The sequence below is a fragment of the Mercenaria mercenaria genome, unplaced genomic scaffold, assembly GCF_021730395.1.
Source record: "Mercenaria mercenaria strain notata unplaced genomic scaffold, MADL_Memer_1 contig_4619, whole genome shotgun sequence".
Lineage (NCBI taxonomy): Eukaryota > Metazoa > Mollusca > Bivalvia > Venerida > Veneridae > Mercenaria > Mercenaria mercenaria.
The window spans coordinates 12484-28547 of record NW_026462863.1 but is presented as its reverse complement, the minus strand read 5'-3'; the positions used below and the strand labels follow the sequence as shown (position 1 = coordinate 28547).

At 33.8% G+C, this 16064-nt stretch overlaps 1 protein-coding gene across 1 annotated transcript in view; it reads left to right on the top strand.

The window, feature by feature from the left end:
- The window catches only part of LOC128554002 (CUB and sushi domain-containing protein 3-like), a 40197-nt gene extending 24654 nt beyond the window's left edge, over nt 1–15543 (top strand). Inside the window, exons 12-24 of the mRNA XM_053535203.1 lie at nt 3565–3738; nt 3974–4150; nt 4384–4557; nt 5681–5854; nt 6024–6197; nt 6558–6731; nt 8822–8995; nt 9251–9424; nt 9812–9985; nt 10592–10727; nt 11363–11427; nt 11833–11888; nt 13482–15543. Coding sequence (XP_053391178.1) covers nt 3565–3738; nt 3974–4150; nt 4384–4557; nt 5681–5854; nt 6024–6197; nt 6558–6731; nt 8822–8995; nt 9251–9424; nt 9812–9985; nt 10592–10727; nt 11363–11427; nt 11833–11870 — 1808 coding nt within the window. The 3' untranslated portion in view covers nt 11871–11888; nt 13482–15543. The remainder of the gene's footprint in view (nt 1–3564; nt 3739–3973; nt 4151–4383; nt 4558–5680; nt 5855–6023; nt 6198–6557; nt 6732–8821; nt 8996–9250; nt 9425–9811; nt 9986–10591; nt 10728–11362; nt 11428–11832; nt 11889–13481) is intronic.
- Nucleotides 15544–16064: the final 521 nt, after the last annotated feature.

Below are 16064 nucleotides of genomic sequence, written 5' to 3'. Positions count from 1 at the left end.
CACTTTATTTTCAATGGAAGAAACGTATTTAGATCTAAAAAAAAGAAATCTGACGTTAAGATTTTCAAAATATTTTGCAGCATTAATGACGCACAAAAATGCTTCAAACTGGAAAGAAAAAAAGTAGGGGTCACCGTGCATCTAAGAGATTTATTAAGAAAAAACTGTTAAAAAGTGACGAATTTTGATATTTTTTGTTCTTTTTGTTATAATTTATATTTTCTAGATAATATAAAGTGCTATCTTGAAAGTTTTTTTTGTTTATAGCTTAACATTATATGTGTAAGTCAGGAAAATATCAAAGCCAAACCTAATCTACTTTAATAGATATTTGAAATTACCTACCCCTACCCCATTGTAAATCTTATGTCAATTTTAGGCAAATGCCAGCCAAAAATAAGGGTGAAAAATTTTTTTTCGCAAAAAGCATTATATATTTGGTTAAATGGTACATTATTAGCCATATTTTAATTATTTAGCATTAATTTTTGGCAAAACTTTTGTTAGAAAGCAATATTCGAAGAAACATTTTTCAAAATGGCGGATATCCTGGGGGAAAAAAACGCTCGTACATCCTTAAGTGAAAAAATTTCCGACCAGTTTTACATATCTTGAAAATTTATCTAAACACGACTTTATTGTAAAGGATATTTGTCTGAAAGTTAATACGGGCATACTGTTCCGTAAGATTGGAGAATGCTTCATGAAACAGGACATATTATTTTACAAAGAAAAATATTGACAATGATATAATTGCAAAAAATACAAACTACACAAATTTAAAATAAAAGCTGGAAAGTACGGAAATGAAAATCACTTTATGAATTAATGTTAATATGTGAGTTAATTTATTAAAATGGCACTGTTATTGTCTTTCAAAAGTTAAAATATCATATTAAAACATGTGACACGTTAATTAATTCAAAATTATGTCTTAAATATAGCTTGAAATGGGCAGTTCATTTTAATCATGGCCAAATATCTCAAAAGTAAGCAGACGAACCTATACATTTTATTTCACCATATCATAAGCCATATGTTTATTTATCACTCTGAGAAGTTTCATTAAAATCTACATTTTAGAAAAAATTCTATTTGCGAAAATGTTACAAAAATTGCTATTTTCCCATAGACTCCCATTATGAAAAATTGCGTGATGTCCAAATATTTCAAATCGGTCTAGCAACAAATCAAGCAAACGACCCTGTTTTTTTTATTTGCTGAAATTCTTAATATATTCCGAAGTTTTGAAAAATCAGAGTTTTATCAAATTCTACATTGTAGAAAAAATTTAGATCCAAAGGTGCTGAACTACCTTAACATGGAACATAAGTAACGAAGTTGTATTTTTGTAGAGTAACCCAGTTAATTTATCGTGACACATTCCGAGCGTGTCTGAAATAAGACTGACAGTTTTAACATATTTAAAGGCATGCAGGTTTTAGGTAGTGGTTATTGGTGGGAAACTGGTTAAAGTACATTTCTTGTTTCCTGAAGTGTTCTAATTCTGCTGAATGTCGTTAATTCATATCGAACTAACAGTTGACACTTTTATGACGTTAAATATTATTAGATATTTTGGACTGTACAAGAGTTCATTGATTCTATACTTGTGTGATGCCGTCAATTCTGGGATGTCGGGTGTATGTAGAACGAATGTTTCTGTGCAATGTTCCTATTTTTATTTTATCCACAATTTAATTCAAATTTACAAAAGGTACACATTTATAACAAAACAAGTAGTCATCTTTTGAGCACTGGTTATCCAGTCTATATAATTAAATAAGAACTGTCTTTTTACCTGGATGCTGCATTATTTCTTATCTTTTCAATTTAGGATCTTCAACCAATGAAATCACAGATTAATATCTTGACAACCAGTATATTCGAATAATGTAAATTATTCTTATACAGTCTTCTTTAGATCTTATCACATTTATGATAGTGATGGAAGGAAGTGGCAAACAATGGAACAAAGACCTTGTTAGAAATTATCTACACTTCGCATTCTTGCATTGCATAACAAATAATCAGCATAATTGTCTACAAATATTACAGAACCTAGCAACTTAAAAGTTTACAGCAGGACACTTGTATCGACATCTACAAAGTATCTGACAACTTAATCATAAGGTGTGGAGAACCAAAACGACATTAAACTGTATAATATTTATTCAAATCATTGCCATGTCAATCAAAACAGTGGCCTCTAACTACAAACCTCTAAATTAGTTGAACTCATTACTTTCATTGTCAAGAAAAATGAAGATTTTTATATTTTCTCTATGGTGTCCGCGAAGTTTTTAGCACCTTTCGCTATGTCTTCTTGACGTGAGCCAAATCAGGGTATATTATGATATGATATTATTTCTTGTGATAATGTAAAATGATAAATCTATATCAATGCTTTTTTATACAGCAATGTATATTTTAGTTTCAAATTAAAGAGCTAAATAAACTTAATTTCTCTTTAATAATTATGAAAAAAACAACAACATAAAATACCATTTGCGTCAATTTCTGACTAATTGACTAGACATTATATAAATATCATATGGCAACGTGTGTGACATTGATATTGTCAACCCGAGGGCAGAATGTCACCCGAGGCGAAAGCCGAGTGGTGACATTCTGTTCCGAGGGTTGACAATATCAATGTCACACACGCTGCCATATGATATTTATTTTATTATACCGAACAAAATTAAGTACATAAAAAAGTAAAAAAAAAAGTTTTTAATTCATTTAATTCAACTGTTTTAACTTTTGTCTGAATCGTCTGTTTACACATTAAACAGTGACGTCACTACTATATGTGTACAAGGGAGGCAATCATTTCATGATTTGGCTGAAAACATTGAAGCAGTTATTTGCCCTTATGTGACATTCAAATATCAGCGCGGTCACATGACCTGACAGTCACTTTCGCTCGGTCACGTGGCAAAAAGTTTGAAAATGTGTTTGATAGTCATAATATCTTTTTTATGGGTAATGGGATTTTATCATTGTAGACAAAAGTGAGGTATAATAAACATTGATGATCTCAGAGAGAGACTATTTCCTAAATGTGCACGGATTTTTCATGCAATACAAAATGTCATGTCCTAATTGCTGACAAATATACTTACAGGTTCGTGGCAAGTTGGGCATTTTGTTATATTAAATTGTAGTATCAAATAAATTGTGACACATATTGCCTTGTTCTGTCTTCTAACTATTTGTTTTTATCATACATACACGTTACAAACGTTATTCAACAAAGAAGCATGTAGGTAAGTCAGTTATCGTTCTCGGAATAGGTCTGCATTGTGTTTATAGACCTGTAAGGAGATTTGAAAACCTCGCTTTCTACGCTCGCTCGGTTCACAAATCCCTCACAGGTCTATAAACACAATGCAGACCTATTCCTCAAACAATAACTATTACTTACATCTCAAATTTCAAATACAGTCTCGCATACGAACGTATATTCCTAACATACTATTTTACGTCTATTATGTGGGATAGTTAGAAATATATTGACTTTAATCACCTCACATAACATGCAAAGTGTTTACTTTTTAGATTGCGGGAACTTCCGAAAACTGGTTAATGGATATGTTTCAACAAATTCAACTATATACAACACGACAGTAAACTTTTTTTGTATTGCCGGTTACGAAGTCTCTGGAAATGCAAGCATGTTTTGTGATCATACTCCGGCTTGGAGCTCGCCGCCTCCAGTTTGTGTTATAATAGGTACATGTCTATTTAACTTATTAATTCTTTGTGTTCGTCTTTTTGGCACTGGTAGTTGAATAAATCGAAATTAACTGAAAATAAATTATGTACTGACTTAGATAATTCTTGGTCATAAGTTACATTTCTTTTTAAAGTTTGGCTGATAATCTTGGGCCAGTACTCGGTCAGACAAAAGTAGAACAGTCGATATAATTTGATTTCAAGTAATAATCAAATATTTATTTTTAATCAGACTGTGGTGCACCTACCGATCTTGAAAATGGAAATGTTTCTACGTTAGAAGGCACAATATATCAGAAGTGGGCGACCTATTCATGTAATTCAGGTTACAACCTAACGGGTAGCGGTTCAAGACAGTGCCAATTAGATAAAACGTGGAGCGGTTCTCAACCATTCTGTTTGCCGAAAGGTTTATATGTTAGTTGTTATTACCCCTAAAATTTTGAAAAACCATGTATGCGGCGTTCAAAAAATGAAAAGCTACATCACATTATAACAACTTTACTGTTATATAGCAATATTAAAATTGTGTTTATTTGTACGTGTTTTACACTGCATTAACATGATTTTAAAATTAATGTATAATTATATAACCTATGTGTTTTTATAACGGAGATGTTTTAAAAATTAACTTTACTGCAGATTGTGGTTTGCTCGCTCCACCAATAAATGGTACAATTGACATTACAAACACCACTGTAGGAAATACAGTCACATATAGCTGTGGTAATGGATTCATTTTACATGGTGATAACAAGAGAGAGTGTCTGCAAAGTGGGTTCTGGAACGGAATCAATCCGACATGTGAAATAGCCGGTGAGATTACAATGCATATAAATCATAACCACAATAAAAAGAGACTATTTGTACACGTGTGTACATCGTGTTATAGCTCCTTTTCTCTTTAGAGATGCAACAAGTTCTTTTGAGTGTACATTAAACAGCATGCAGTCTTGTCGATATCAGTTTTGGCTAGTTTTCTATTTTAAAGGCTCTGAAAATCTCCTCTGGCCTGTTGAAATAATTTCACTCATATAGTCCTTGGGTGATCTACGACAATGCTGAGAAAGAGTCATCTGAACATAGAACGTAACAATGCAACATAATAGCCATGTTTATTTTTATAAAGCATGACCGCCCGGGGAGAGTTATATTGCTATATGGAACATTTTGAAAATATTTTCCTCTGAAACTACTTCCTGATTTGAAAATTACCAAAACATCCCTTGGATGACCATCTACCAACTCTCATCAATTCATGCTTATTTGTAAAAAAATATATGACAGTCTGTGTGTAAGGTTACTTTTTCTCTTTACGACTATATGAAAAAAGAAAATCTCTGAAACCACTGGTCAGATTTTAATACAACTTCAAAAATATTGTTTGGTGAACATCTTTAAAATTCCTTCAAGACATGATGATTTGTGGCCAGGTTCACCCAATATGGCTATACGGGAAACTTTAAAATTCTTCTTCCCTGACAACGATCAAAAATAGTTTTACGTGACTTGCTATCGAATTCCTTCAAGTGTTCTTTAAAATTGTTTGGAAAGCTTTACAATACTAACCCAAGTAACATGTAGTACGGTCTAAGAATAATTTCACACAAATTTTCCTTGAGAAGCCCTCTCATCATTTCAAAACACTACCAGGAGTGCTTCTTATGACACTATTTTAGTCACAAGCGCCGCCTACATAGAACCTCCGACCTTCTGTAAGCAAGCTGTATGGTCTTCTCACATGACAGAAGACAGCCTAAAGCAAGGTTTCGATCCTACAGCGGCGATGATTAAGTGATATCCAAGTCAGCTATCTGAATCCTACCTGAATAACTCTACCACGTTGGTCCCTACTGTAAGGGTAGTTAGTATACATTTGATATTAGTATGAACCTTCACGTTTAATCTTTAGAATGTACTTTCCACGTTTCCAATACAGACTGTGGACAGCTGAATATCCCTTTCCAAGGAAGTGTTATTGCTAGTGGATCGACGTATGGTAAAACTGGCGTCTTCTCTTGTAATAATGGGTATGAACTCCTAGGAAACAATTTCACTGAATGTCAAGCAAATGGATCCTGGTCGAATCCTGGGCCTTCTTGTTCACTTATTGGTTAGTAAACACTTTTAACGTCATGTCACATCTTTACAAATGTATAAATGTCGACATCTGGTATCGCTGATTTCATCATTTAGGCAATTAGATTTTTGTTGCTCATTTATTTTGTTTACCCGTCGTTAATATTCATATTGTTTATTTGTCGTTCTTTATTTCCACAAAGATTGTGGAGAACTGCCACCAATTGATGGTGGTGTATATTCATTTAATGGAACAACATACGGAGAGGTATTGACAGCTGAATGCAATGTTGGTTACGATCTTCACGGAAGTAGCTTACGGCAATGCCAATCTTCTGGAAACTGGAGTGGATCTACGGCAATCTGTACGATAAAAGGTACTTACCAAGAATTATGACCCCTTTTGGACTTAGATATCAGATTTCTTTGTTACGTTTTGCCTTTAGGTAAATTTTTCTCCTTAAAGGTCAAAGCTATTGCTTTAAAACTTGGAGCATTTTTTTGCCATTTAAAGTCGTCTCTGTACTGCAAGTACCGTAACTCTGCACTGCTTTTTGCAAGAATTATGGCCCTTTTGGACTAAGAAAATCATGAGTGGGAAATATTTCTATTATACAGAAACAAACAATCATATGAGCGTCTGCACCCGCAAGGTGGTGCTCTTGTTCCTTTCGGTTATAACAGAGTTATGAGACTATTATGGAAACACCAGTCATAACTCTGTATTTCTTTTACAGACTGTGGACAACTGCGACCGCCTACTAATGGAACTATTCTCGTATCCTCAACAACATATCTGTCGACAGCGGAATTTCAGTGTAATGAGGGACATGACTTGAACGGTGACATCATGGTCCTTTGCCGCGATGATGGACTTTGGAATGGGACTACACCGTTCTGTAAAATAAGAGGTATGAAAGTGTATGTATAGAGAATATAACTAGATTAGACTGTTTTTGTGAGCTCATTTGGTAGAAATAAGGGTATTACATTTCAATTTGTAAAACTAGCTTGTGGTATTGATGTGGTTTCTTATAGTGTTGTTTCGGCATATAAATAATCACCTATTGTTATTCTTTCAAACTAAAAAAGAGTCATTGTCTTTCACGATTGAGTGTTAAATGGCAAATATTATAACACGCTTCTTGTATATTGTTGTGATAGCTACTCACTTAAAGATTTACATAAAATTATTGGTTTTAAAATGATAGAATGCAAGCGTCTACAGGCACCTGATCGCGGGAATGTTTCATCGGATGGTACGGAATTTAGGTCTCGGGCAGTATATAGTTGTGATGCAGGTTATATATTAGCTGGATCTCGGAACAGTGTATGCCTCGGTGACAGAAACTGGTCTAATAATGCTCCAAAATGTCAGATGAAATGCATTGTAGATATAAGTGGAATAACTTGCATTTTTCTGCTTAGGTGTAGCACACTAGCTTATACAAGAGATGTTCATGATGAACCTATTGATATCACCCGTAGTCCGCTAGTTAACGATTTCACTGCATGACGTAAAAGATAAAATAGAAAAGGTCGAAAACTACATGTCACCCAACACGGCATTAACGATTGGTGTGATTGAACCTGTTTGTGGACGGTAGTGAAAATGCAAGCTACCGTCCACGTGTTCTAGCCTCATATTGAGCAGAACTCAACATTCAAACTTGTAATAAGTACCAGAATATAATTAAGAGGCACACATAGATGTAGTCATATGGCGGGACAGCAATTCCATTGAAAACGGCGTACGGACCCTATTTAGAATAATGGCTTTGCTTTTCACATGTAATAAGTAGCAGAATGTAATTAAGAGATACTCGCAGATGTTCCTATACGGCGGTGCACTTAGAACTTTCAATGATACTCAGAGTACAATTCAATGAAAAAGGATTATTATTCCCGGTTAAAATATTCGCCTTGTCCTAAACAATTGACATAACTAAAAAAAACTGGAATTTAGAGAAGTGATCTGAGGCTATGGAGCCTGCATATAACAGAAACCTCCAAAAGGCAAAATTAAAAGTAGGCACAATAACCAAGGGGTGATTAAACAATATCGAAAACTTTATAGGCGGGAGTATTGGAACCACCGAAGTCGAAAAGTTTGAGCTGAAAAATTAAACAGTACACTTTTAAAGTATAGATATCGTGTTGAACGACCTGAAGAGATCGAAATAGAAGAGATCTGACTGAATGTGCGGGGATGTATATTGCCATAAGGTCTTGATAAAGGGCTTTTTCTTTTCAAAATGAAGCAATTTCGACAGTAGTTGTTACTGATTTTCTATTTGTAAGTTGTAAACCTCGTTCCGAAAGTACCGTGACCGCCCTGCAAAATTAATGTCAAATGTATTATACTTTCTGAAAAATGACCACTTATAGTTTATTTATTTTTATTTGATATCATGGGTTCACTGACTGTTTTAATCCGCTGATTCCTATAAACGGTGATTTTATTGGATCAATTAGCTATTATAGTTGCACCCAGGCTATGATAGTATTGGTGGTAATACTTCTATCTGTATTGAGTTTGGAAACTGGAATAACGGAGAAATCAAATGCACTATCAAAGGTTGGCTCACATTTCAAACTACTTCGTGAAATATATATATCTTTATAAGATTCATGTCCAAACTTGCGAAGCACTGCACAAAGGCCTTTAAACAAAGGTACGTTGATGAAAGTACTTTGATTACGAAAAAACGATATGGACTCTTTAAGTTCGTTTAAAGAAGTAAATTCATAGAAGATGTTTCTTTTGAAATAAATGCAGTCTTTTAAAACCCAGTAAATGTATAGTAGTATCGTATCAAAATGCAAGTCGTGGAAACTCAGCAGGTCGCCAAACACGAAAAATAAAATTTTACAGGCATGGTTTGACATGACATGTTTAATAACTTCACTTCGGTAACAAGAATTGACTTGTAGCAGATATGTAAACTTTAATGTTGAACAAGTTCAATTGGAATTGTTTTATTTTGTCACATTTTTTAAGACTGTGGACATCTTTCCGTTCCTCCTAACACCAGACTTGATGCAAAGTCGACAACCTTCGGCTCTATAGCGTTTTTCAGTTGTGAAGAAGGTTACAGTCTGTATGGAAATTCAAAAAGGCACTGCTCAAAGAAAGGAGTTTGGAATAATACCAGTCCAAGTTGTATCATTAAAGGTGAATCTGTTTTATGTTTTTATCTTATTTCAAATACTGATGTGTCAGCAGAAGTGTTGGAAGAATAAATGAATGCATTGGTTATCACTGTTTGTTCGGATACAACTTACAATAATTGTTTAGCTTGTATTATACAGATTTTGCTCTGGTTAGATGGAGAGTTTTCTTGAAATAAAATAAAAAGTCAAAGCTTATTTAAAAACTAACGCGACGCTGATCACTTTATACAAAGTAAATTAAAACTTTGTGTTCAAGACTGTGGTAACCTGACCGACCCCGAGAATGGTCTCGTGATTTACAATGCGTCAACATATGGTTCTGTCGCTGTTTACATCTGTGATGTTGGCTTTAATCTGACAGGCAGCAATAAAACCGAATGCTCCGAAGGAGGGTTTTGGACTGACTCCAAACCGTCTTGCCCGATTATTGGTAAAATAATTTTGTTAACATATATGGAAGTTAACCTATCAAAGTTTCAGTAAAGTATGACTTTCTATATAAAAAGAGCGATTCTGTATTGATGTCAGACTATTCTTGCGATGCTAGCATGTTATTTATTGTAAAACATTGTGATGAAATTGAATCTTGCATTTGACTGGTGTCTTGGCTAAAATTGTTTTGACAAATATGTCACTATGTGAGATATACCGTGCTGTTTGTGTTATATTTGTGAACGGTAATTGGGATGGTTATGACACGAATTGAACGGTTAAGGGTAAGCAGAGTGAAGTACTGTCAATATACATGTATGTATAAATTCATTCAAAAAAGCTCTGTTGTAATCTCTGTGTATGTCTATATATGTCTTTTCTTCAGATTGTGGGCTTGCTGGAAATCTAACAAATGGAGAGGTGTCTGATGGAAGTACAGTTTATGGGTCCGTTAAAACCTTTTCGTGTGACAATGGATATGAAATGTTGGGGTCAAACATGTCCAAATGTTTGGAGAATGGATCTTGGAGCGACAACCCTCCTACGTGCAATGTAAAAAGTAAACCAGCAAAATCATATTTTCATATAACAAAATTGTAAAAAGTCTCCACGTCCAAGGACTCTGTGTTGTTATATTTTCTGGTCCTTTAGGATCATGGAGAGCTTTCAACTTTACTATCATAGAATTCTGCTGATGACGATGCTAGACGACGTGAGAAATATGTACATTTCTTTACTTTTTATGAACAGGCTCAATTAAAACGAGATTTGGCTGTGTTCTATGCTTCCAAATGATCTTCACACATATTACTAACTTCCGAAACGGAAGTTAGTAAGAACAGTGTGGTGTTTGCAAATTGTCACCCCTAACTTTCATCCAGTGTTGTTAAAGTTTCTGATTTTTTTGGACAATGGGGGCATTCTATTGTACTATAATCGAAGGTGCTAGAATGGGGAGGGGTGTCGCATATTCTGCTGGTTCACAGTGGTATTTTACTGCCTCAAGAATTCCGTATTCCGTTCACTTGCATTTCGTTAATTTTTTCCATTGTTTGAGGATATTGTCATTCTGGGAAATATGATTTGTTTCATCTGCATCTAAAAACAACAGTTCTTGTCCTATGTCTCCAGCTTATATCAATGGATTCATCTTGCTTCTATTTAGCTAAATCTACTGCATCTACTGCAGCAGCATATTGGCTCATTGGTGGAGGTGCAGTTTTTATTGTTTTGGTAGTCGCTGTAACTATAACAGCAGTGGTAGTATCAAGAAGGATGGGAAAAAGAAAACAAATGACAAGGTACAGTTGTTAATGTTGACGCCGTTGACAACCAGAAAACTCTGGAAGGCTTTCGCAAATAGATTATGTGGTAAAAGTAAAACTCTTTTTTACGGTGTAACATCAGTGGTAACTTCCTGATGTAAGTTTATTAAAATTTATTTGCTTGATAAAACAGTGCTTTTACCTAAAGGGACTTACACTCACATTTTTGATGAAAAATATTTCTTTAAAAAATCCATTAGAAGTCCGTACTCTGAAAAAGATAAGAGGTAACTGTACAAACTTATTGACATAAGATTTTTCCAAGATAACCATTTAAATAACCAGAAATATTACGCAGAAGGTAGTAAACCGTTGCAACGCATTTGAAATAATGCAGACTATTCCTTTGTTCTGGCATTTTTACCAATATTTAACTTTTATTTTCACCGGCTTTATTAAAGGTCGAACCTCACTTCTATTGATCCGAGTCATATACATCTCTTCATGTATGGATTAATTCAATTTGACTTGCAAAATGAACGCAATTCTACCTAAGTCTACCACAACTTGCCCGAACTTTCAGCTGGAGGTCTATCTCTACCGCTTCATTTTTTTCAGTTTTAATCTAATTTTTACCAAGACAGATTTTAAAAACACATAAATCTTTTCAGAAACTATGTTGACAATAGTGTAAATATGGATGACATTCAACTTACAGATAGCAGGCAACATCAAAGTACGTATTGGTGCTGTTTGGGTAAAACTAATAATTTTAACTAGTAATGACACATATGCTCAAGGGTTTTAACTTTTTTGTTTATTGTCTTGAGTTTGCATACGTTCTAAAACGTACTGATACATTCTTGATTTCGTTTTAGGGTCTTTGTAACATTATAGATGTTTTACTCTTTGTAATTTTAAATGTTTTCTAGATTTTATGTTCAATTATACAAAATGTATCTTTTTACCTACGTTTTCAGTGTTTCAAATGTCAAACCGGGGTTCTTTGAAATTTAAAGAAATTAATGTAGTTACTTATGTTTTGGAATGCTTTTTTTTAACATGAATCCTAATTTATTGCCTGTTGCGTTTGATTTAAGTGCTAGATCGGCATAGTAATTCTAATCAATATCTTTTACAGATGGGTCCCAAGGATCTAGCTTACGGCAAAGTGATTAGCAGAGTTATGCCTTGCGGGTAAAAATTTCATTACATAATGCTTAGGCCACATTAAATTGAAAAGTTGTTCAGCGGCGAGCGAAAAAATATAATCTAAACATTTTTCTTTGTTTCTGAGAAAATCAGGAGCGAGCGAAGAGCGAAGAAATATATTCGTCTTGTTCTGGTTCTCAGTTAAGTAATAAAAACCTGAAAATAGAATGTACAACCCTTTAACATTAGACACAATTCACCAGGGATTGAGAAAAGATGGGTACATTTTGGTTTGGGTACAATTTTACCTGCAGAAGCACAACAAAGCAAACTCATGGAAAAAGAGTAAAAATATTGGAATACAGTATAGTGTAATCAAATAATGTATGCGTTTGAAAATGCTGTTAGAAAATATGTAATGCATATGATATATAAACCTTAAACCATAATCAAGAAAAAGATATTTGACTTGAATATTTACTGCTATGAAAATGTAGCATTTCCAAATCCGATTTCCGAAGTTTTTGATAAAGTCAAATATCTCTGTACCCATTAAAGCCTTTTACTTGAAACTTAAAATAGTTAATTATTATCAAAGTCTACACCAGGAGAAACAGTTTCCATAACTCTGATTTGAATTTGACAGAGTTACGTCACTTTTTGACTTAGATTTGTTTTACATTTTTATATAACGTCCAATATCTCTGGGGGGTTTTCTCAATGTTATTGACTATTATGCCTGACAAAGCTCTAACTCAGAATCAAGCCATGAGAAAAGTCGAACATGCTGTCTTACGGACAGCTTCTGTTCTAACGTTAAACCTTCATTACGGATTAAATTTGTTGAAACAAAGTCTCAATTAAAGTCTTAAATGGAGATGATTAACGTGAATCTATATTATTCTAGTCAAGAATTGAAAAGTTTGAAGATCTAAATTGGTCTGAACACAACTCATAATGTTAGTTCTTTACCCCACCCACTTTCGTATGAAATGCTGATCATTTTGAAGGGACAAAACAGAATTCAGAAAAATGACATGCATGAATATGTATTTACCCTTACAAAAATAATGTAGATTGATGTTATCAAATAAATTTGTGTATGTTTTCATCTGATTTCAATGAAATAAGTCCAGTTTTTGTAGCAACTCAATTTGGTAAACATCGGAAGAAAATGGCGTAACTGTATAAGGGGAAATAACTTTTATGCAACTAAATACAAGCGTCTTGATATATTACAGACGAAATATATTTTTGGGATTAAAGTTCATTTTTAAACATTCTGGGACTGGAATTATAAGCATTTGTACACTGTACAAAACGTCCGTAAGTTAAAGTAAAAGTAGCGCATCAAAATATTTTGCCTTGAATGTTATCAATGGGCCGAGCGCACGCAAAAATCAAAAACAAAAAATTATTTTTTGTGTTTCTGAAAACTGAAAATGTTCGAGCGGCAAATCCGATTAACATCTTTTTAATTTAGTCTTGCCTTATGACGATAGTATGAAAATATTTTAAATCAAATGCATTGTATTCGAACATTGGTGGATATATATATATATATATATATAATGTAATCATCAGAAAACGTATGGCAACCATGTAATAAAGATATATGCATAAAATTTGATGTTTCAGACGACTCTGGACAGGATATTTGCCAAGTACATCAGATATCAACGAAACCTGATATGAAACGTTATACGAATGTTATTAAGATGTTTTATAATCGTCAAGTGAAAACGTGTGGAACAGCTCTATAAAAATAGGATTAATTTAAAGATAAATGTGTTAATTCTATATATATAAATATCTGTGCGAACTTCAAACTATTTCACATTGGTCAAACAAAGAATGAACTGTGCAGACGTATGCTGAAAGTAAATAAACAAATGGCCAACAGTGAGAAAAAAAACTGCATTTCATAAACATCTTAAAACCGGGGCTAAATAGCGTTTGGCTGTGCTAGCAATCATATTTCTTCTCCAATTGGTCCGCACGCCCAGCGGAATTTAAAAACTGCAATGTTTTTAACCAGCTATTTGTAATTTCGGTTTATGTTATACTTATTCACCTACCTTAAAACTGAGAATACTAATAGTAAAAGTAGTTAGAAATATTAATGTTATCAACAGTGAGTAATTTTGATACAACCATTGCTTTGAATTTCATTTTTAGCTCATTTTTTACATTTCAGTTATATTTTTAAATGTTATTACCTCCCTTGAACTTTTGATGAGATTTATATATTTGATTGAATATCACATTCTTCATTTATTACTAGTGGGTAATTTGAGTAATTCTTTCTTTTCAAAATATCTAAAATTGATTTTTAAACTATTTTTACATGTTCAATTATCCAAATTGTTATTACTTAAGGTGTCACTTTCAACATCTAGTGGGTGGGGGCGTGACGAATCAAAACTGTTAAATTTTCAAATACATCCTATATGTTTGATAAAATCTGTTACTGTGCCATTCACTTTCATTAAAACTATACACTATTGTACATAATGAGCAGATTTGGCATTACATAATGAAAAAAGTTACTTTTCACATCTTCATCTCGTATGCGTTACATCTAACATTGTGGCCTTGTCTCAAAAGTGATATATCTTTACAGCGGGTGTCAAGTGCTGTGTGGCGGCCGTAAAAAGTCGCCCCGACTTCATCTCAGTGGTGGTGTATTTTCTAGTCTTCGGGATCATTGATTTCAACTCATTTAGATTTGAAGATTGAATACTGCTTAAGCCGGTGCCAGGGGGTGTGGTCAGTGTTGCATTTTCCATTACTGCTCATGAACAGACCCAATCAAACCGAGTCTGCAATTCATAACATTCAAGCCATACAGGAGACATGTACAGCTAGATAATCCTATATAGGACAAGCTAGCTATAATAAAATTTGCAAAAGAAAGAACAGTAGATCTAATGCTCTAGAAAATTATGCTACCTTGCTTGCTTGGCCTTTCCGTTAATGTAGCTATATAGGTACGCCTTTCCTCCACTTTTCGTCGGTTCCTCACTATCGTATGGTAGATTTTACTGGCGACAGCACATTTATTTGGTTGTTGTCTTAGTTTATTATCATAAGACATCAACTCAACCTTACGTAATATGCCAGCATTTTCGTCGAAATTCTTCCCTACCCAGCCAGTTGTGTTATATTATTAGACCAGATTTGTTGAGCGCCCTTTTCATCTGGAATATACGTTCAAAGGCGCTTTACAATTAAACATGTGACATATCGCAGATATGTAGGAAAATAACAAAACATGACATATGCAATCACAAAACTGAAACTGAACAATTTGATTAAACGCCTTTTTCATAAATGATATATTCAATGACGTTGTACATAATAATAACAAGCAAATTCGATGAATTGGTATCCCCCGCCGAAAGGGTTTGTGGTGAGGAATGGCAAAAAGATATATCCGGCAAAAAGTTAAGGATGTTAATAAGAAGCAAATAATTTCATTAGTCAAAATCAATTTAACAGAAAACAAATGTTTAATTAAAGAGTACACAATAAATGTATGATACTTTGATCCGGACTAAAGAATTTATTTTGAATGGGATATGCTTACTGTAATAAGCTTAGCTTTTAAAATTAAATGCAGTTAATTGAAATGTGAGCTTGAAGTTTAACTGGAATGAAATATTGTCTTTGAGTGGTTTGGCACCAGGTGTTGCTGTTTTACATGTTGAAGGTTTGAACATTTAAAAAAAAAAAAGGATGGAAATATATATATCTATATATAGATATATGTATATATTTATTTTTTTAGGGGCTGGGGTGCAGGGGAACGGGAGAGGAAACAAAATTTCACATGCGGATTATAAATATTGATTGAAAATTAAAAATGAAACAAAAAAAGGTAAAAGGGTGAAGTTGGAGGGGGGGGGGGGGGGCAGAGGATGCATGATCAGTGGTGGGCATGACTGGGTGAAGAAGTGAGGTGGGGGAATAGTACAACCTGGAAGGTTTGAAAAAAAATCTAAAATAAATAAAAAAAAAAAAAAAAAATTGGGGAGGGTCGTGGTGGGGAGGGGGGTTGGGAGGGGGAGGGGGTGTGACCAAGGCAAGTGGGTGACCAGGTGTGGGTGCGCAACTTCACATGTTTATAATAAATGTTCACAGAAAAGAATGAAAGAAATTTAATGAAATTCTGCCAAATGGTAAGTTTGTTATGTACAAATATGTGGATTTTTAGACAAT